The sequence below is a fragment of the Balaenoptera musculus genome, chromosome 14 (assembly GCF_009873245.2).
Source record: "Balaenoptera musculus isolate JJ_BM4_2016_0621 chromosome 14, mBalMus1.pri.v3, whole genome shotgun sequence".
NCBI classification, from domain to species: domain Eukaryota; kingdom Metazoa; phylum Chordata; class Mammalia; order Artiodactyla; family Balaenopteridae; genus Balaenoptera; species Balaenoptera musculus.
In genome coordinates, this window is record NC_045798.1 from 7,190,570 (window position 1) to 7,213,255 (window position 22,686).

The 22,686-nt window shown below is 52.5% G+C and overlaps 1 protein-coding gene across 4 annotated transcripts in view; it reads left to right on the plus strand.

The window, feature by feature from the left end:
* The window catches only part of PITPNM2 (phosphatidylinositol transfer protein membrane associated 2), a 144,104-nt gene that overhangs the window by 101,561 nt on the left and 19,857 nt on the right, over positions 1 to 22,686 (plus strand). For 3 of the 4 annotated variants that reach the window (XM_036823201.1, XM_036823203.1, XM_036823202.1), the window contains exons 2-6: positions 7,881 to 8,053; positions 15,474 to 15,688; positions 17,091 to 17,212; positions 19,794 to 20,021; positions 22,331 to 22,639. In XM_036823201.1, the coding sequence (XP_036679096.1) occupies positions 7,976 to 8,053; positions 15,474 to 15,688; positions 17,091 to 17,212; positions 19,794 to 20,021; positions 22,331 to 22,639 (952 nt within the window). In that variant the 5' untranslated portion in view covers positions 7,881 to 7,975. The remainder of the gene's footprint in view (positions 1 to 7,880; positions 8,054 to 15,473; positions 15,689 to 17,090; positions 17,213 to 19,793; positions 20,022 to 22,330; positions 22,640 to 22,686) is intronic. The other variant, XM_036823204.1, reaches the window with a different exon arrangement.

The following is a 22,686-nucleotide window of genomic DNA, read 5'->3' on the forward strand; positions in this document are numbered from 1 at the left end:
CCCTCTCTAGCATCCAGTGAGCATTTTTTCAGATTCTGTACAGATATGTACAGAGTAGTAATAACTTTTTTTTTAAAAATGGGTGGTACTCTACATGCATTTTTAAAATAAAAAATCAAATTTAATTTTACTTGAATTTAACCAAAGATAAATCACCTACTTGCACGTATCTAAAATGAAACAGAAGGGAATTGTTAAACTTCAGAAAAACATTTCTTCATCATAAGTGATAATAGTTCCTAACAGGTTAAAGTTAAGGTGAGAAAAGAGGGAAACAAACTTAGCAGCTTTATTAGATATAATTCACATACCATACAATTCACATTTTTTTTTTTATAGCTACTTTATTTATTTATTTATTTATTTATTTTTGGCTGTGTTGGGTCTTCGGTTCGTGCGAGGGCTTTCTCTAGTTGTGGCAAGCGGGGGCCACTCTTCTTCGCGGTGCGGGGACCGCTCTTCATCGCGGTGCGCGGGCCTCTCACTATCGCGGCCCCTCCCGTTGCGGGGCACAGGCTCCAGACGCGCAGGCTCAGTAGTTGTGGCTCACGGGCCCAGCCGCTCCGTGGCATGTGGGATCCTCCCAGACCAGGGCTCGAACCCGTGTCCCCTGCATTAGCAGGCAGATTCTCAACCACTGCGCCACCAGGGAAGCCCCAATTCACATTTAAAGTGTACAATTCAGTGGTTTTGGGCCTATTACATTAATCTTTAAAATTGTGATATATATTTATCTGTAACACAAAATTTGCCATTTTAACCATTTTTAAGTGTACAATTGTGTGGCATTAGTACATTTACAATATTGTACAACTATTCCCACTACTATTTCCAAAATTTTTTTATCACCGAAATTGAAACTCCGTAAGCATTCAACAATGACCCCCTATTCCCTTCTCTCCCTGGTAACCTCTAATCTACTTTCTGAGAGAACAACTTTTAAAAGGTTAGAGTCATTAATTTTTTTAAGTAATAAAATTTATTTTTTAGGGCAGTTTTAAATTTACAGCAAAATTGAGAGGAAGGTACAGAGATTCTCCATATACTCCCTGCCCCCACACAAGCACAGCCTCCCCTATTATCAACATCCCCCTCCAGATGGTACAGTACAACTGATGACCCTACATTGGTACATCATTATCACCCAAAGCCCATAGTTTACATTAGGGGTCACTCTTTGTGTTGTACATTCTATGAGTTTTGACAAATGTATAATGATACACATCCACCATAGTAGCATCATACAGAATAGTTCCACTGCCCTAAAAATTCCTGTGCTTCAACCAGTTATCCCTCCTTAGTTTTTTAACTTACATAATGAATCAAATTCCATGCTTCTGTTCTTCCACCCTCAATTTTTGTTAGTTATATTATTTGTGGACCTTGTCAAGGTTTTTGTATTCTATTCAATAACCATAATTGCCTTGGTTTCAAAAATATTAACTCAGTATTCACCAGGATTCCTCCATTGATGAACTTACTTTTATTTATCTTTTGGTTGGTTGGATTTTAGCATCAGGTAATTTTTAAAAGACATTATAGATGTCTAGGCTCCTAAATGCATGTTTCAGAATGTCTATTAACTTTAATGCTTAAAGGACAACCTAGCTGGGTATAAAATTCTGGTTTACAATTTCTTTCTCTTAGAACTCTATAGATATTGCTCCACTGTTTTCTGAAATTGTGTTGCTGAGGAGGATTCTGATTGTCCTCAACCCATCTCCCTGTGCCCCCTAGTTATATGATTCTTTCTTTATCCTTTAAGCTCAATAACTTTTTTTAGGATGTCTCGGTGTTCATTATACCATCAGGTTTTCCTGGACTACAGAATGGCAGTTAATCTGCAGAGTGAAGTCTTTTCTATTTCAGGGAATTTTTTTCCTTATATATTTGAATACTTCCCCCACCCCCATTCTATTATTCTATTTCCTCAGAGAAGCATACTAATTATGTATATGTTGGATTTCCTTTTGCCTCCCATATCTGTCATTTTGTCTTATTAGTCTTCATTTAATCTTGTGTGAGTTCCTCAAGCCCGCCCACCATCTCTAATTGTTCACACTGTGCTTTGCCCCTTTATTCATTGCTTATAGTATGGCTTTCTAAAAAAATATCTGTGATGTATTTATTTTTCTTTCCCATTTTTCCCTGAACTCTGCTAACCAGCCTTTCAACTTTCATCTCTTCTGTCATCCAATAATTTCTTCTTTTAAATTTCTGTGTTTCCTTCCTTCCACTCCTCTGCCCCCACCAGTTTCTAAGAGATTGTATCTGTAATTTCTCTGAGTCAATGGAGAACTGTTTTTTCTGAAGTCTTTCTGCATTTGTGTGGATGATTCCTCCTGTGATGCATGTTCTTCACTTGCCCCCTGCCCTTAACGCATAGGACCCATGCGAGTTCCTTTCTGATTATTGTTCTCTAGCTACCTTCGAAATAACAGCGTGTGGGAAACGCAAGGAGTGATCTGGAGCAGCCTGCAGCTGCATTTTGGGCTTATTTATTGTCCGGAAGACTCTCTTCCCAGAGCTGTTTTTGATCCTGTGCCCGGGGATTCCAGCTCTCTCAGGTTTGGGGGTCCATGCAGTCATCATGGTTCACAGAAAAGCTCTTTAGGTCTCTGACTCTCTGTGTTATGACCAGCCCCTCGCTGCCCCTTCTCCCTCCCAAGCCCCACTTCATTCCTTTACCTGGAGAACTAGGTTCTGTCATAGAAATGGCTTACTGGTGTGATTTTCCCATTGGCTCTCACTCCCCTTCCGTTCCATAATGTAAAATTGCATCTCTGCGTGTACTCAGCTGTTCACGGCAGCCCTATTCCCGTCAGCCCCAAATTGGAAATTACCCGAATGCCCATCAACAATGGAATGGTTAAATCAATTATAGACTATTCACCCAGTGAAATATTAGACAGCAGTGAGACTGAGCCCTCTACAACTACATGCAGCAAATTGGATGAACCCCAGGAACATGATGTTGATCAAAAGCAGCCAGAGTCAAAAGTGCACTTACAGCATGATTCCATATGAAACTGCTCATTCGGTGGGTCAAAGACAGTTGGATATTGGCAGTTCGTAGGCTTCAACCTAGTGCAAAGTACAAAACAGGCAAAAGTCAGATGGTTATGCATGGTTGGGGAGGTGTGCCTGGGGGAGGGTGCTTCTGGGTTATTAATTTTCTGTTTCTCGATCTGGGTGCTGGCTGTATGGGTGTGTTCAGCTTGTGAAAATATCTGTACTTATGATATGTGCACGTTCCTGGATGTATGTAGTACTTCAATAAAAAGTAGAAAACAGAAGACAGGGTGATGGCTCTCCTCCCCCGGGGACATCCACAGCCCTAGACTCCATCGTTCCATGTCTTTCAGGAGGCGATATTTGTTCAGAGGTCCGAGGTGGCACATGTTAGCTGTCAGCATGTTGCTTCCTCCCAGCTCAGACCTTGTGGTGTCCGGCTGGTATCCTTCATGGCCTGTGGTTCGGGGACGCAGCCATTTCCCCGTTTCTCGGCCGTGGTGACTTTTCTCTATCTTTAGTCGCTCTGTGTCGTTTTGAGAACGGAAGTGCTCCTACTCCTCTGTCTTCAACAGGAAGTCAGGATAGTTGTCTGCACTAACTAGCATAGGTGTAGAAAGAAACAGATCTGGCTTTCTTAAGTAAATAAAATGCTAGTATCTGATGAGACAAGAGACTGTTGGCCCCTTCAGAGTGATCTCCCTGAAAGACAGCCCCCAGAGGGGCCAGTGTCCCTCTCCCGAGCACTGTCCCTCTTGCTGGGAGTGACCCAAGGGGGTCACAGTGACCCAGAGAGCAGCCCTGGTGGGTGTGGGTGACCGCAGACCTCCCCCAGGGCTGCTCGGAAAGACGGCTTGTCTTCTGTGTGGAAGTGCTTGTTGGGAAACTTATGCTTTGTGGTTACACCCTGTCTGGCGAGTCTGTCTGTCCTCCCCTGGGAGAGAGCCTTCTCGAAGCAAGTGATGGCCTCTTGTCACCCTGCTCCCGCCCCTCCCGACCCTGAACTCCATGGGCGCGCGGGTGTGGCTGTCATGCCCGGCTGCAGGGAGCAGCTTCACCTCAGCCTTGAGCACAGCCCGCCCTGTGGAGAGTGGCCTCTGGTGGCCTCCGTGCCCCCACCGCCCTGGCCCCATCCTCCAGGGACATGGTGTGGCGACGCTGGGGGTGCGCCAGTGGGAGGCGGCTCCGATGGGGCGGCGCGTTCCCGCCTCGGGGCCTTTGTTCGTGCTGTTCCTTCCCTCAGAGCGCCCTCCTCCCACCTGCTCTGCTGAACAGAATCTCACTGATCCTGGGAAACCCAGCTCACGCCGTTTGAAAGCTCCACGTTCTGTGAAGCCTTTCCCAAGTCCCTCTGGACTGAGAGACGAACACCCCCTGGCAGGTGAGCATTTCACCCGCACTCACCTCGGTGACACTGGCGATGACTCTGGATGGCGGGTGGCATTATCCCCGTTTGACGTATGGAGAGACCGAGGCTCGGCGGGCACGGATCACCCGGCTGGGAAACGCGCTGTCAGGTTGCGACCTCGGATCCCGGCGGGGAGCTCCACTGTGTCTGCTGCATGTTCTGTGTCACTCTTAGAGTTCTGAGTCCTCTCCTATCATTAGTCACCATGCACTTAACTGTAACTAGACAGGACCGTTTATTTTGTTCTTTCCTTCTACATACCTGCCTCTGTCACGCTTTGGCCCCTGTTGGGTGCAGGCACAGCTGTCTTCCTCTAGCGCAGCAGGAGATGGAAATGCAGCCTAAGCGGCGTGTTGTCTTCCGGGGGCCGGCGTGGGGTTATTGCCCTTGGTCGGCCCTAAGCTTTGCCTGCGAGCCCAGCTCCCCCAGGACGTGGGAGCCGCTGAGGGACCTCTGGGTATGTGTCCCCTCCCTGTCTCTGTGCCCTCAGGCTGCACGTGGAGATGTGGACGCCCCCTGTGGGATTACAGCTCACTGGGTAGCTCGTCTTTGGGAGAAGAAAGCGGAGACTTGGGGAGGAGAGGAACGTTATCCTGTGTGTGTTCCAGACACGTGTTCACAGGGCCCCCGAAATCGAGAACCAAGCCTGTGTCTGGGTGCTGGCTCACGCTCTGAGAGTCCATCCGGGTGTTAGGATGGGGGGACGTGGAGGCTGTCGGGGGGAAATGGAGGCTTCTAAGGAAAAAGCATAGTCCGGCCCCACGTCCTGCCCTGGTGCCTGGTGGGCTGGAAGAGGCAAACCAGTGGACATTTGGTCTGACATGTGTGGGCGAGCTCAGGCAGGTCATTTACTGTGGAGCCGTGAAGAGCCCAGAAGGGCAGATTGCTTAGAGTTTCTCGAGAACATATAGAGATTGCATCTGACCTCTTTGTTAGCAATTTAGATGATGACATGGACTTGCCCAAGCTCACTCTGGGTCATTGCATTATCCCTTGCCACAGAAGGAGCCCACAAAACCATGTGGAAAAGCTTTGGAAACATGGCCCTTATCGAACCTAGGTTTTCCCTTTCCTGTCTCCAGTCCACATTTCATCCAGCCTCTCGCAAGCATACAGTTCTCTCTCCTTTGTTTGTGTCAGGAGGCTCCCAAATCGGGTGCCTGTCCTACCCTCTTGGGGGTGTCAGCCTGGGCGCCTTGCTGCCCCAGCTGAGCCCAGGGTCTTGTTTCCTTGTTTTGGCTGTGCCTCGAGGCTTGCGGGATCTTGCTAGTTACCCGCCAGGGATCGAACCCGTGCCCTCGGCAGTGAAAAACGCAGAGTCCTAACCACTGGACTGCCAGGGAATTCCCTCAGCGTCTTGTGTCACACCCTCTTGTGGAAGGAGGTGGCGCCTTGGGGGCTCTGGACCATCACTCGTCTCTCCTGCGGCCTCAGCTTCCAGCCAGACTTGAGCTTGGACCTGTGGGTCTCAGAGCCGAGTCCAGACAGCCTGCAGCCTCTGCTTTCTCGTCCTCCTGGACAATTTCAGCTCGGACCCTGAACCCACGTGCCCTCTTAGCTGTTGGCTGGACCCCCACCTTCAAGGAAGGTTAGGGGTGACGTTTGCACATGAGCACGGCCTCTGGAGAGTTGAGTCCTCCCCTCTGTGGTAAGCTCAGCGGTCCGGGGTTGATCAGGGAAGAGACAGGACCAGGAGGGGCAGTAACAAGCTTTCCTGGATGGCGCTGGGACAGGTTTGCTAGGGTGGAAAATTTCTCCCAGAAAGAGGCCTTCCAGATACAGTGATGTGGGACCACCACCTAGAAAGGGAGAGGGGGAGTTAGACAGGGGGCTCCTGTGTCTAGGTGACATCGCTCAGAATCACGATGGAGAGCCTCTGGGTCACAAAACTCCCCCTTTGGGGTCTTTTATGAACTCAGGTTTGTCTCATCTATGCCTAGCAGATGTCGGGTGCAGTTTCTGGAGTATGTAAAGTAGATGAGCTCTAATTGGCTAAAAAGATGTTTATCTGGACTGTATTTCAAGCAGTTGGGTAAGTGAGAAGTTGAGTTTGGTGCTGGGTGTTTTGGGGGGCTAATAGTCCTACCTGCTGTAAAGAAGGAAACAACATGGGGGTCACTTTAGGCTAATAACGTGGGGGCCATCCCCAGCCTCCATCTCTCTCCTCAGGTGGTTTATTAAAGAATTTCTTTCCACCTCACGTACTGAAGGTCCCAAGAGTTCTGGTGTACATGCTTTTCCCAGTCTCGTTAGTTATCCAGCAATGCGTTAGGGCCTGGGTGACGCTCAGGCCTCGTACACACGGTGCCCTGGGGAAGCTGCCCGCCCGGTCGGCCCTCGCTTTTGTCACTTAGCCAGCATCCTGCCTCCAGCCCCTGTGAATCCTCACTAGCTGCTGTCCCTGGCGTGGTCCTTCTAGACTACTATCCTGATCCTGCCGCCGCCTGTCTTGGAAGCCTTCACGCGGCTTCCAGTTAACAGCACCCAGTCTCCCTGGGGGTGACCAGATATATCCACAGCAAAGCCCCCACCACCTAGGGGACAGATTATGATGGGTGATTTCATTTTCCAGATCACTGCGGGTATGCCTCCTTCAAGCATTAAGTTTTGTTTTGTTTTTTTAAATATGATTGCTTTAGGTGCAAGTCTTCATCACATATATTGTCATCTTAAATACAGGTTACTGTGAATACATTGCTTGCTTATATTTTTTAAATAGCTTTATTGAGGTATAATTCACATGCCGTGCAATCCACCCATTTATCTTATTTTCCTCTTCTACCTCCAAGACCTAGCCCAATGTCAGCAATAGAGTAGGTATCAATAAGCAGTTGGTGGTGGATTGAACTGAAGCTAGACTTCAGGTCACCTCTTTTGATAACTCGGGATCTCCTGCCAGGAAGCAGTGTTGCCATCTGCACCCGGTGACAGGAGCAGAACCGATTGCCCTGACGCCGAATGGTCCCAGACTGCTGATTTTTTAAATTCTCACGTCTGTTTTTCTTAGTTTTGTCTGTCCTGTCCTGCCTTCTCGCCGGCCGTCATCACTTGCTGCCGTCACCGTGCCAGCCTCCAGCTACTCCAGAACACGGGGGAGCTGAGGCTGCAGGCTGTTAGAACTTTGCGTAAAACAAGAACGCGAAGCTCTTGACTCTTAGGGGATGCAATGCCCTCCCATCGCCTGGCCCTCGCTAGCAGGATAACAATCCTTTATTTCCTCGTGGCTGATCAGAGTTTATACATGTCCTCTACGCAGTTGCTTAGCAAACAGGGAAAATAGAGGCTGGGGAGGTGAGGGAACTTGCTCAAGGTCACGCGGTGGGCTGAGGGTCACACAGTGGGCTCATGGCTGACTTGAGACCAGAACTCTAGCCTGGGGTCTAGACCAGGCCCTTCCTGTGCTACTTTACCCACCAGCTTTTGCAGAAAGTGACTCTCCTGTCCTCTCTTTCTCTCTCAGGGGTCCTTGGTGAATTTTGTCATGGTTATTTAAGGAACCTCGCCTAGAAGTCCCAACGCGCAGTTCCCCATTGACGGGAAGGCTTGGACTCCAAGATGATTATAAAGGAATATCGGATTCCTCTGCCAATGACCGTGGAGGAGTACCGCATTGCCCAGCTGTACATGATACAGGTGGGTGGTGAGGCCGGGCACACAGCAGCTCTCAGCACCGGCGTGGAGGGTTGGGTGGCACTGTGGCCTTCACAGCAGTATCTGCCCAGTAGGCTTCTGGTCAGTGTCTGAATTGCACTGGAGCTCTGGCTTCCAAGCACGAAGCCAGGCACATGCAACACGCCGTGGATGTTTGTGGCATTGGATTGTCTCGCCAGCACTGTATTCACAGCACCGACAAGACTAACACTCTTTGTATATAACACCCATCCTCTTACTGATCCAGATAATATCCTTGTGTTTAGTCAGCTTGGGCTGTATAACAAAATGCTACAGACTGGGTGGCTTAAACAATAGACATTTATTTCTCACAGTTCTAGAGGCTGGGAAGTCCGAGATCAAGGTGCTGACAGATTTAGTGTCTGGTAAGGGCCCTCTTCCTGGCTTACAGACGGCCACCTGCTCGCTGTGTCTTCACACAGCATAAGGAGCCAGGGAGCTCTCTGGGGCGTCCTTTATAAGGGCACTAATTCTATTATGAGGGCTCCACCTTCATGACCTAATCACCTCCCAAAGGCCTGACCTCCTAGCGTCATCCCATTGGAGGTTGGGGCTTCGACATATGAATTTGGGGGACGAGGGACACAAACGTTCAGTCCATGACAATCCATTTGACAGACAGGAAGGTGCAAGGCCCAGAGAAGTTAAGTGACTTGTCCAAGAGCACACAGCCTGCCTTCCAGCTCCAGGTACGCACTTTCCTCATGCCTTAGGCTAAGTGGCTGATTTACAGAGTCACAGATGACTTTGAGGATGACCAGGCCTGTGACAAACCAGAGATGATCACCCCACCCCAGATGTTGCTGGCCTCCCTACTCAGTGCCGGACTAACCTGGAACCCAGGATAGGGAGACCCAGGATCGGGTCCTCATGGCCCAGATGTGACCACAGCTCCTGCTCGTTGGGGTGCTGGCTGCGGTCCTGCCCCATGGGGGTCCCCATCCCAGCTTCTCTGCCAGCCTCTTGCTCATCCTCGGTGCCCCAGCCCTTTGCCTGGCCTGGCAGCTTTCCTCCCAGTTGGGGGTCTGATTATGAACCTGCTCCCGGCCTGGCTCTGGCTTTTCTGGGTACACGGACGCCTCGGTGCTGCCCCTGGCTGCGCAAGCGTCACACGGGGCCATCAGGGCAGGGAGAGCCCGGCAGGGCCTGCACCTTCATCCCGAGTCTGACCCGGCCCTCAGCGTGGGAAGCTTGGCTGGGAAGAGAACAGAAGGCCAGCTCAGCCTCTCTGGGGGGCTGTTTGCTCCACGCTGCTTCAGGAGCGCCACTCAATTCCCTCTTGAACCACTTACCCAGTAATTATTCCTCGAGAGTGGGGAGAGGTGAGACTGGCATCAGGCCCCCAGCGCCAGGCACTCTGGAAATCTCTCAGCCTGTTCAAGGACCAGGCTGATCTGCCAAAGGCACTGTTTGTCCTGTGACTTCTTCATTCCTCCCCGAGCCAGGGGAGCCCTGGACCCTGACCCTGGACCACAGCAGATGGTCCTCAGCTCTGCTAGGGGGCTGGGAGCGTCAAGATCCCAGGAGGCTGACTTTTAGCTTCCAGTTTATCCCAAGCTTTTTCGAGTATGTAGACACCTCTGACTCAGGGCTCCTCAGACACCTGCCATCTGCACCCCCTGTTTTAAGGTGCTTTTTTCAACATCTATCCTACGCCTCCAATTAATGTGAAACCTTCCCAGCCTCCCAGGTGATGCCTCCTACAGCCCCACTGACACCGTGTGCCGCTCGAGGCCAGCCTGCTCTGCTCCCGCTCTGGCATTTGTCTTACCCGCCTCTGGCTCCACGGTTCCGGGGGGCCTCCATCCACCGTGGAGGTGATGGACAAGCCCATTATCTCCACTGTGTGACAGTTTCATGGGTGTGAACGTACATCACAGCTCGCCGGCTGTACCTTTACAAACAGATGGCTTACTGTCTGCCAATCCTACCTCAATAATGCTGGTTAAAAACTAAGTGAAATTCACCAGACTTTTCTGTGCCCGGCCTGGGAAAGGGCTGGGCTACAGAGATGAATAAAAGGTGCTTTCCGCGCTCCAGGATTGCCTGCGGGGAGACGGACGTGTATGCAGCCCCCTGAGTAGAGGCCAGAGCAGTGGGGCTAGGAGGCGGGGAGCCCAGTGCCCCAGGAGGGCCTCCATTCCGAGCTGGGCCTTACGAGATGGATGGTCCATCAAGGAAGGCAGCTTCGTTCTTCTGGAAAGAAGAGCAATTCCTTAGGTCATTGCCCGCTGATCCCGCTTACCAGCTGGGGTGGCAGCTAGGAAGAGGCTGGCCTTCTGAACAGGCCACCTCCTCCCTGAGGTTGTGAACAAGATGGGCTCATGTATCAAACTGCCTCATACCTGCCTGACCAGCACTCAATATACATGTTGTTCAAGGTTAAAAAAAAAAGGAAGGAAGGAAAGAAAGAAAGAAAAAAAGAAAAATTGGTCTGGCTGGGAGAGAGCCTTCCATCCTAGGAGGTGCCCAGCAGACGGAGGGAGAGATCAGAAGCGGCTTAGCCAGGACCCTGGACAGCTCTGAGAGCCGCCTGATTGGCCGGGGTTTCTTGGACTTTGAATCCTTTACCCCCCACCCCCTTCATCCGGTGCTTTTTCTGCACCAGGCCCCTGGTGGCTCAGGGTCCTCCCTTGCAGACCCCAGGCCCCAGGGATGGGGGAGGGGAGAAGAGGAGGGGGGAGGGGAGAAGAGGAGGGGGGAGGGGAGAAGAGGACGGGGGAGGGGAGAAGAGGAGGGGGGAGGGGCCTTCACCCAGCCTGTGCGGGCAGCGTAGGGTAGGTCAAGCCTGCGGTCTCCGGGGAGGCACCACAGCATCACTTGCTTGCGGGAGTGGTTGGCAGAGATGGGCAGTGGCTTCTGGTGTGAGCAGGACCCTCCCTTCCTCCTCTTCTCCCCTCCCCCATCCCTGGGGCCTGGGGTCTGTGCAGCCCCAGTGAGGCCAGGTGGGAGGCACCCTCCCCGCCCCTGCTCCCTCTCTGGCCTTCCCTGTGCCTTCTCTGCCCTCGGATCCCTGGCAGGCCGGGCACCCCACCTCAGCCCTCAGAGACTCCGTGTGCCCTGACCCCTCTGACCTGCACGTCCTCTTCTCACCGAGCCACCCAGCACCCCAGATGTTTCATTCCCTGGGGCTGCCATAACAAAGCACCACAAACTGGATGGCTTAAAGCAACAGAAATTTATTCTCTCAAAGTTCTGGAGGACAGAAGTCCAAAATCAAGGTGTTAGCGGGCCGTGCTCCCTCTGAAGGCTCTGGGGGGCTGGGGGGAATCCTCCCTTGCCTCTCCCAGCTTCTGGTGGTGGCCGGCAACCCTTGGCATTCCTTGGTTTAAAGCTGTTTCACTCCAGTCTCTGCCTGTGTTGTCACACGGCTGCCTGCCCTCTGTGTGTCTGTGTCTCCGTTTTCTCTTCTTATAATGATCTCTTCTCATTGGATATAGGGCCCACCCTAAACTGTCTAATCCATCTAAGTTAAGATGACCTCATCATAACTAATTATCAATACATCTGCAAAGACCCTATTTCCAGATAAGGTCACAGTTTGAGATTCTAGGTAGACATGGATTTGCGGGGGGAGGCCTTTAACCCACTACACTGGGGCTTGGGCAGACAGGTAGCCCCATCCCCACTTATAGTTTTAGAAACTGAGACCAGACACAAGAAGCAACTTGTCCAGGATGAGAGAAAGTTGGCCACAGGGTTAGGACTACAGTCTCTGTACTTGCTCAATAACTACTTATCAGCACCTACCTTGTCCCGAGGTGTTTTCCTTGAGGCGCTCACTGCTTCGGGCGAGCAGGCCCTGGAATCCAACAGGTCTGAGTTCGTCCTGGCTCTGCTGTTTGGTAACTGCGTAACCTTGGACGGGTCACTCGGCCTCTCTGAGCCTCCACCTTCCCATCTGTACCTTGGGGGTGATAGTAGTCCTGCACTCTTCTCAAGGGCTCACTGCAGTAACTATATGAGAAAGCGCATGCCAAGCGCTTAGCACAACTGCTGATAAACGAAGCTACTGTAAGAGGCGGGAGCTTGGAAAGCATCCGGGAAATGGTCGCTGTTTTCATTCCAGAATCTGGGCCACATTCCAGGAGCTCCTTTAAAGAGTGAGGAATGGCATGTCCCTGCTCTGACTCCATCTGTGGCCTCAACCAGGGTCTGTTGTTTTCCTGAAGGGGACTCAGTGTCTCTGGCCATGGAGATATATCACGTCTTTGTGCCTTAGAGAGGGTTTGTGCCCCGAGGGCGAGGCAGTGCTGTGGGGAGTGCCTGTGTACGTGTGCGAGGACTCAGGTGCGTGCATGTGTGAGTGTATGCGCACCTGCTGTTCAGGAAGCTGACCGAAGATGGCCTTGGTGATGCTGTCATGTCACCATGGAAACAGATGCTGAGCTTAAAGTCACCAGCACCTTGACCACGAGGTTTTGTGCAGAAGCAGAAACCTGAGCTTCTGGGCCCTGGGAAGGACGTTCGTGGCAGAAGGACACTTGGAGGTGACCCAGGCATCACATCTCCTGGGCAGTGCCTCCGAGGCCCCTTCTCACTCCTCGTGTTTGATCTCTCTGAAATCTTAGTTGAGTACAAGAGGCAAGGTTGGTTTTTATTTGTTTGTTTTGTTTTATACCAGATTTATTGAGCTGTAAGTCCCAGACCACACAATTCACACATTTAAAGTGTACAGTTTAGTGGCTTTTAGCACATTCACAGAGTTGTGAAACCATCACAATTCTAGAGCATTTTCATCATCTCATAAAGAAGTTGCTCTGCATTTTCCCCCAACCCCCAGGCAACCAATAATCTACTTTCTGACTCTCTGGATTTGCCTATTCTGTACATTTTATATAAATGGGATCATATAGTATATGGCCTTTTGTGTCTGGTTTCTTTCACTCGGCATGTTTTCAAGGTTCATCTATGTAGTAGCATGTGTCAGTACTTCATTCCTTTTTACAGCCAAATCTTGTTTTATTGTATGGATATAATTCGTTTATCAGATATATTATTTACAAAAAATTTTCTCCCATTCTGTGGATTGTCCTTTCACTCTCTTGATAGTGTCCCTTGATGCACAACAGTTTTTTTTTCATTTTGATGAAGTCCAATTTAGCTATTTTTTCTTTGGTTGCTTGTGCTTTGGGTATCATATTTGAGAAACCATTGTCAAATCCAAGATCATGAAGATTTGCCCCTATGTTTTCTTCTAAGAGTTCTATACTTTTAGTTCTTACAATTAGCCCTTTGATCCATTTTGAGTTAATCTTTATATGTGGTATGAGATAGTAGTGCAACTTCATTCTTTTGCACGTGGGTATCCAGTTGTCCCAGCAGCATTTGTTGAAAAGACTCTTCCCTCCTGCATTGAATGGTTTTGGCACCCTTGTTGAAAATCAATATATATAGTGTATAGATCTGTGGGTTTATTTCTAAACTCTCATCTCCATTCCATAGATCTGTCCTATGCCTGTACTATACTGTTTTGATTACTATAGTTTTTTGTTTTTTTAAAGAGCTACTACCACCCGCAACAGGTGGATGAATCTTTTTTTTTTTTTTTTGGCTGTGTTTGTCCTTCGTTGCTGCGCGCGGACTTTCTCTAGTTGTGGCGAGCGGAGGCTACTGTTCGTTGCGGTGCAAGGGCTTCTCATTGCGGTGGCTTCTCTTGTTGCGGAGCATAGGCTCTAGGCGTGTGGGCTTCATTCGTTGTGGCACACAGGCTCAGTAGTTGTGGTGCATGGGCTTAGTTGTTCCATGGCATGTGGGATCTTCCCAGACCAAGGCTTGAACCTGTGTCCCCTGCATTGGCAGGCGGATTCTCAACCACTGCGCCACTAGGGAAGTCCCTACTATAGTTGTGGGTTTTTTTTTAATTTATTTATTTTTTGGCTGCATTGGGTCTTCGTTGCTGCATGCGGGCTTTTCTCTAGTTGCGGTGAGCGGGGGCTACTCTTCACTGTGGTGCACGGCCCCTAGAGCTCGTGGGCTTCAGTAGTTGTGGCATGTGGGCTCAGTAGTTGTGGCGCACAGGCTTAGTTGCTCCGTGGCATGTGGGATCATCCCGGACCAGGGATCGAACCCGTGTCCCCTGCATTGGCAGGCGGATTCTTAACCACTGTGCCACCAGGGAAGTCCCCCTACTATAGTTTTATAGCAAGTTCTGATATCGGAAAATGTGAGCATTCCAACTTTGTTTTGTTTTCAAAATTGTTTTGGCTGTTTGAGAGCCCTTGAAATTCCATATGAATTTTAGGATCAGTTTTTCCTTTTCTACCAAAACTGCCATTGGATTTTTTTTTTTAATTTATTTATTTATTTTATTTATGGCTGTGTTGGGTCTTCGTTTCTGTGCGAGGGCTTTCTCTAGTTGCGGCAAGCGGGGGCCACTCTTCATCGCGGTGCGCGGGCCTCTCACTATCGTGGCCTCTCTTGTTGCGGAGCACAGGCTCCAGACGCGCAGGCTTAGCAGTTGTGGCTCACGGGCCCAGTTGCTCCGCGGCATATGGGATCCTCCCAGACCAGGGCTCGAACCCGTGTCCCCTGCATTGGCAGGCAGATTCTCAACCACTACGCCACCAGGGAAGCCCCTGCCATTGGATTTTGATAGGGATTACATTGGACCTGCAGATTGCTTTGGGGAGTATTGACATCTTAACAATATTAAATCTTACAGTGCATGAACACAGATGTCTTTCCATTTATTTAGATCTCCTTTAATTTCTTTCAGCAATTTTTTATAGTTTTCTGTGTGCAAGTCTTGTACCTCCTTGGTTAAATTTATTCCCAGGTATTTTATTCTTTTGGATGCTATTGTAAATGGAAATGATTTCTTTATTTCCTTTCTGCATTATTTGCTTTTGTGTGTTGATTTTGTATCCTGCAACTCTGTTGAATATATGTATTAGGTCTAACAGATTTGGGGGGGATTCTTTAGGCTTTTCTGTATATGAGTGTGTCATCAACAAATTGAGATAGTTTTACTTCTTCCTTTCCTATTCGAATGCCTCTTACTATTTCTTTTTCTTGCCTAATTTCTCTGGCTAGAACCTCCAGTACAATGTGGGCTAGAGGTGAGAAAGCAGGCATCCTCATCTTGTTCCTGACCTTGGGAACACTTTCAGTCCCGGCACACTCAGGAGTCCGAACGGAGGAGTTTGCACGTGCAGTGCTGGGCTTGGAGAGGGAACCGTGGCCCCTTCAGTCTCCTGCATGAGTGCTGGGGCACGTGGAGCCGGGGGGGTGGGGGGGTGTCCTGAAGTGACACAGGAGGAGCCAGCCTGGTTGGCCAAAACCCCACCCCCCATTCAGCACCCTTGGCCAGTCTCCTGAACCCCTCCCCCTCTGCAGAGTGCTCTGGACCCACACATCGCTGGCTCTTTTGTCCCCACAGAAGAAGAGCCGTAACGAGACGTTCGGTGAAGGCAGTGGCGTGGAGATCCTGGAGAACCGGCCATACACGGACGGCCCTGGCGGCTCCGGGCAGTACACACACAAGGTGTACCATGTGGGCATGCACATCCCCAGCTGGTTCCGCTCCATCCTGCCCAAGGCGGCCCTGCGGGTGGTGGAGGAGTCCTGGAACGCCTACCCCTATACCCGAACCAGGTGAGCCTGCCCTCAGCCTCGTGCTGTCTGCTGGGGAAGCAACCCTGCGGCATAGATCCTGGTGCTGGCCCCCCAGACAGGCTCAATCCCCACACCCCAAGGAGCCCTGGCTCCTGGAGAGCTGAGCCTCCGTTCTGATTGGTACCCTGAAGGTCCCCCAGGTTCCCCCTCAGAGAACAGGCAGGAGAGGGAAGGGTATACCCCTAGGTGCCTTCTAGCCTGCCAGTGGGGGAGACCAGGAAGGCATGAGTCCAGCAAGGGCCATCTGAGAGTCCTTGGCCATCTGGGAAGGCTCAGGGAATACAAACTCACTTTAATGTTCACCTGGGAATGCAGGACAGTCAACCAGCTGGGAAGAAACACAAGCTGAGGGTAGACCAGATGGCCCAGAGATTCCCTCCAACCCTGAGACCTTCAGCGACTACGATGATCTTTTATAACAAACCATGTTGAGCAGGGCTTTCTTTGGATCCCTCTGGTAGGGGGGCTCTTCACTCTGTGGCCCCCACCCAATATAGCTGAGCACTGCTTCGTTAGAAGAGATCGGGGGCTGCTCCCAGCTGGCCACTCACTTGCTGAGCTGGTGGAGTCCCCATGAATCTCCTGGGGCTTCCTTCCCCAGGTCGTTGAGGGCCTGGAGCTTGCTGGAGGATCCATCCAGGTTATTCCTCTTCCCAGCAGCACTTTCCTCCTCTGAGCTCATCTCCAGTCAAGAGAGAAGGGCATTGGGGGCTTCCCTGGTGGCACAGTGGTTGAGAATCTGCCTGCTAATGCAGGGGACATGGGTTCGAGCCCTGGTCTGGGAAGATCCCACATGCCGTGGAGCAGCTGGGCCCGTGAGCCACAACTACTGAGCCTGCGCGTCTGGAGCCTGTGCTCCGCAACAAGAGAGGCCGCGATAGTGAGAGGCCCGCGCACCGCGATGAAGAGTGGCCCCCGCTTGCCGCAACTAGAGAAAGCCCTCGCGCAGAAACGAAGACCCAACACAGCCAAAAATAAATAAAAATAAATTAAAAAAAAAAAAAAAAAGAGAGAGGGGCTGTTTCCCTGTTGCCACACCTGGTTTCTTAGGGGACGGGGGGCAGGGTGGCATGTCACACAAAGCGCTGGTCCGGATTCAGCCGGCTCAGCAGTGCGCCACCTTAGCTGTGCCTGAGTCCACACCACGCCTCGCACACGGGGACCCAGGGCTGCCGGCAGCTTCCTGGAACGACTCCCTCTTCCCCCGAAACCCATCCCTCCCCCCAACCTGGACTTGGCTCTTCCTGGGACGAGGTGAAGGTCCAGGAGGGGGACAGGACAGATGAGTCTCGGCCACCACTCCAGCCCTCGTCCTCCCCGCAGCCACCCACGCCTACACCTCTGAGCTCGAGTCCTGATGGCTACTGTACTTCCCCCACAGGTTCACTTGCCCTTTTGTGGAGAAATTCTCCATTGACATCGAAACCTTTTATAAAACTGATGCTGGAGAAAACCCCAATGTGTTCAGCCTGTCTCCTGTGGAAAAGAACCAGCTGACGATCGGTAACCGGCTACCCTGACGCTCCCAGCTCCCGGAAGGGCAGGAGCCCTGCGGGGCTCAGTTCCCGGTGTCCCCGCCCGTGGGCCCCTTGCATCTGCCCCTGGTCTTCAGGCCTGGCAGGCTGCGGACCAGCCCCTGTCCTGGGCGGGGAGGATAGAGTCCAAGCAAGCCTGGTCGGAGGTGGGGGGCGAGGAAGGATGGGTCTCCTCGGCCCCATTTCCCTGATGTGCCCACTAAGGCTACGTGCGTTTCCCACTCAAGCCCCTTCCCTTCATCCCTTCGAAGTGTCCCCATCCCCAGAAATGCATGCGTGTGCTTGGGGCCACATCAGGCTGACAGCCGTGCGTGAGTGCAGCAGGCTGGGTGGGGCCTGTGTCCTCTTGATGGTGGGCGGCCTCTGCTCTACTCCCCTCTAGCTGACTATGCCATGTTGGAAACAGGCCCCATTTGTTAAATCTTCTTTTTCAAGCGAGGCCAGAAATCAGGGTTTTCATGTGAATTCTTCCAATTCCTAAATGTTGATAACTAATTAAAAATCTTTGTAAATATGCCAGCCAAACAAAACGCATCTATGGGCCAGCCGCACCTCAACAGGCCCCAAGCCCGTAGGAACAAGCCATTGTGGTTCCCAGATGGGTGCACGGCTGGTGTTGGAGGGGTGTTGACGAGCTCTCAGGCAGCCTCAGAGGCCTGGAGGGCAATTCCCTGAGACTCCTCCCTCCGGCCGGAGTTCTTAGGCCCCAGTGGGCTTTGGGAGATACCTTAGCTTCCTAGGGCTACCAGAACGAAGTACCACAGACTAAGGGACTTAAAACAACAGATACTTTTTGTCTCACAGTTTTGGAGGTCAGAAGTCAAGGTCAGGGTGTCAGCAGGGTTGGCTCCTTCTGGGGTCCCTGAGGGAGAATCGGTTTGGGCCTCTCCCCTAGCTTCTGGTGGCTGCTGGCAATCTTTGGCGTTCCTCGGCCTGTAGACGCGTCACCTCAATCTCTGCCTTCATCTTTACATGGTGTTCTCTCTGCGTGCACGTCCGTATTCGAATTTCTCCTTTTTTTTTTTTTTTAATTGAAGTATATAGTTGATTTACAATGCTGTGTTAGTTTCAGGTGTATTTTTTTTTTTAATTGAGCCAAATTTCTCCTTTTTATAAGCACTCTAGTTATATTGGATTAGGTGCACCCTAATGACCTCAGTTTAATTAGATTACTTCTTTAAAGACCCTGTTTCCAAATAAGGTCACATTCTGAGGCCCTGGGGGCCAGAACTCCAACGAATGAGTTTAGGAGGGAACACATTCTACCCATAACAGGAAGGAAGGACCCAGCATGACGCAGGCCCTCTGGCAGCTCTTGTCCGGCCAGCTGCAGGCTCCCCCCCCCCCCCACCAAGGCCTCCTGCCATGGTTCCTAAGTCCCAGCCCTCCCCTTAGCGGCCTTTGCCTGCCTGAGCAGGCTGGGCACGTGGTCTGCTCCAGGAAGGATGTGCAACCCTCCCCACATCCTGCTGCCCTCGGGCCGCTTCTGACCCATCACCAGTTTCGGCGGGGCCAACGTCTGCATCTGTAAACCACAGCCCAGACTCGGAGCCAGCAAGCCAGGGAGACGAGACAGCCAGGGCCCGGTCGGGGCAGAGCCCCCCCAAGTGCCGTCGTCCCCACACATCTGAAAGAAGGGCTGTCTGAGCCACAGACCCTGTCCTGGGTTCCTCCTCAGCAAGTGTGCACGCGGCCCCGCCTACCACATGCACACCTCGGGAGCCAGCCCAGCAGGATGGTTTTGAGTTGGGGGAGGAGCCGAGTGACAAGAGGTGGTCCTTCCCAGAGTCACTGTCTCACCCCCTCACCCAGGTCCCACCAGCCCCCCAGTCCTGTTTCCCAAGCGCCCAGCCCCGTGGCATCTGCTGCCCACTCGCAGGCACATCCTGGACCCTCTCGGGCCCATCGGACGTGGTTTCCGGACTCTTCCCTGCTGATCTGTCTGGGAGGGGCTTCCTAGCAGGCCAGCCGCCTTAAAGCGCATCTGTAGGGCCACTTCCCCTCAGCGTGCCGGCCGGGCACAAAGCCTGGCGAGAGACGGCGGATGTGTCCAGCTGCATCCCCATCACCTCTACCCACGCGGACACCCTGGTGGTTCCCCAGACTCCCCCACCTCCTGGTTAAGTGTCACATTCTGGGACGTTCTCGGCCTCACAGTTCTGCTCCTGTAGCTGAAACAGCAGCTTTTCTGGGAAGCTTTACTCTTTTACTCGCCCCCGCCCCATCCCACATCCTCCATCCTCATCTCGCCCATGCTTCTCCAGCTCATCAGCTTATTTATCCGCTTTGGCAAGTGTGCCCAAAACAGGGGGGTTGCTGAAATGATCCGAAAAGGCAACAAGGAAAGCCACAGGTCCTGAGGGCGGGGGAGCTCGGGGTCGGGATGGGCCAGAACAACATCCTCACCCCCACGTCGGGCCCCGTGGCACCTCGAGGCCTGCGGCCCTACGAGGATTTGGGGGGTGGCAGGGACATGGCGAGGAGACTGGATGGGGAGGAGTGGGGTGGAGGTTGGGGCAGAAGTGGTCACTCACGGGGTCTCCCCGTAGATTTCATCGACATCGTCAAGGACCCTGTGCCCCCCAACGAGTATAAGACGGAAGAGGACCCCAAGCTGTTCTACTCCACCAAGACCCAGCGGGGGCCCCTGTCCGAGAATTGGATCGAGGAGTACAAGCAGCAGGTCTTCCCCATAATGTGCGCCTACAAGCTCTGCAAGGTGGAGTTCCGCTACTGGGGCATGCAGTCCAAGATCGAGAGGTTCATCCACGACACGGGTGAGCGCGCCCGGCCTCTCCGGCTGTGTCCCCCTGTCTGCCCGCCCTCTCTCTCTGCATCTGCCCGGGACTCCACGTTTCTGTCTAACTCTGGACAGGCGACCCCCAAGGCCCACATGCAGCCACCCACCTGGTTTACCTTGACCATATAAACACTTGCCGAGCACCTACCGACGACAGGCAGTGTATGCCTGCCCCAGACGCTCCGGACTGGCTGGTATTTGTAACATGTGATGCCCACCCACCATGGGGGAGCAGCCCCAGGGGACTGCCCCCCTGCTGCTCACAGCACCTCTCGGCACCCCAAGGCCAGACCCCGGGCTCTGCCCCGGTGCTGCCGCCCGCTTTGGGCTGGAAGTCCCAGGGGAGAGCATCTTAGACATCCTCCTGTCCTACACCCACGCCCGCCTGGGCCAGAGCGGGTGCCCAGGGAATGGGACAACAGATGCCCAGGGCATCTTCTTTCCTTCTAGAAAGAAGGAGCTAGTGCTGACCTGGGCTCCTCCCTGCCCCCCAGTCAGGGCAGAGGTCAGTGCCCAGGGCCTGGTTTTAGCCCCGAGGCTCATGATCGAGGAGCGGCACCTGGGCAGACACCTGCTCACTCCAAGAGCAAGGGGGACTGTGTAGCCATGAGCAGAGTCACAGCGCTGATGGTATACTTCACAGGTGTCACATCAGCTCTCCATGGCCCTACAGGGTGGCCACTGTCACCCCCTCCAACCCCCATTTGCAGTGGAGGAAGCCCAGGGCCAGCCCTGGGTCTGAACCCAGATCTCCCATCCCAGCCGTCCTTGTCTGCGCGTCACATCTCATCAGACGGTCTGTCCAGTGTGGGTGCTGGCTGACCCTGAGGGTGGCGTGCCTGAGGCCACGGCCTGGGGCTTGGGGGCACCCTCCTAGGAGCAGGGGTGAGAGGGAGTTTCTCCCAGGCAGGCTTTTGGGAATGAAGGGATATAGACAGGACGGCTGGGGAGGCCGAGTGGCCTGAGCGAGGCTGCAAGTGGGAATCAGGAGGTGAGCCCGGAGGAAGGGTCGCCGGAGACCAGCCTGGGAATGAGGAAGGGCTGGACCACCTGGGAAGCCGCTCAGCTTTCTCTAGGAAAGCGGGAGGAAGACTCAGTGATGACCCTTCCAGGTTTGCCCCCCCTGGAGAAACTCAAATGCACGTTCTGGAACGTTCAGAGCAGCAGGATTGTAAAAGCAAAACGGACAAACAATGAAAGTGAGCCAAAGGCCCACTGGCAGGAGAGAGAATAAATAAAATGTGGTATTTCAAACAAATAAATACCATACAGCAACAAACCGGCAACTCACCCAAAAAAGGCAAGTGGCAGAAAAATACATGCAGTATGACACACACATGTAAATGTCAACAACATGTAGGCCAACCCAACATATTGTATAGAAAAACGCGGAAAGAAAAGCAAGTGATAAACACAAAATTCAGGATGGACCCTTTCAGGGCGGGAGGAAGATGCGTCTGGGAGGGCGACCGTGGGCTCCGTGTTACTGGTCACGTCTGTTCCCTCGATGGGTAGTGTGGGGGTTGGGGGGGCGGGGCGGGGGGGAAATGCTTTATTTCTTCTTAATGTTTTTTAAGCAGCCTATTGAGGCCTGATTTTGCATCTGTTGTAAGAGAAGTTTGAGTTCCGTAAGCTTGAGTGTGTTTGCAGAGTAGTGCACACAGTTCTAGAACATTCCATGCCCCCAGAGTCTTTCACAGTCACCCCCACTGTCATCCCCACCCAAGGCAGCCCCCATCTGCTTCCTGTCCCTGTGGTTCTTCTATTCTTTATACCTTAAAAGTATCTTATTTTCTATATATGATATATTCCTATACATCGTACTTTATTGTATTTTATATCTTATTTTATATTGTATCTGTATATATTCTGTTTAAAAGAGAAAGGACCAACGTGCTTCGAACTTGAGGTTGAGTTTCCCGTGGGAAATTCGACAAGAGAAGTGTCCTTGACTCTGAGATAGGAAACACTCAGGAAGTCCTCCTCCAGCTCCCCACAAGGCAGGAATTCCCCCCCCCCCCCGCAAAACTCAGCATGGCTTCTGAGCACACACAGTACTTTGGGAAGCCCCAGTACCCCGGTTACAGAGCCACTGTGAGCTTGTGAAGCCATCTGTGAGCCGGACCCCTCCTTTACACATGGGGAAACGGGCACGAGGGCAGTGGTTTGCTGGGGGCCACGCAGTGGGTGAGGGGCAGAACCTGTCCTGCAACGTGGGGCACCTCCCAGCCTAGGAGTCCCCGGGGGGCTGTAACACGGGCGTCTCTCTCTCTCCGTCCCCGCCAGGCCTGCGGAAGGTGATGGTGAGGGCCCACCGGCAGGCCTGGTGCTGGCAGGACGAGTGGTACGGGCTGAACATGGACAACATCCGGGAGCTGGAGAAGGAGGCGCAGCTCATGCTGTCCCGCAAGATGGCCCAGTTCAATGAGGACGACAAGGGGGCCGCGGAGCTGGCCAAGGACGAGGCCACCCAGGACCAGGCCCCCAGGGAGCCCCCCCAGCCCAGCAGCAGCGGTGGGGAGCCCCTGGTGGGCAGGGGCCTGAAGAAGCAGTGGTCCACATCCTCCAAGTCGTCCCGGTCGTCCAAGCGGGGAGGTGAGTGCACTCTGTCCCCACGGGTGTCCCTGCCCTCTACTCGTCCA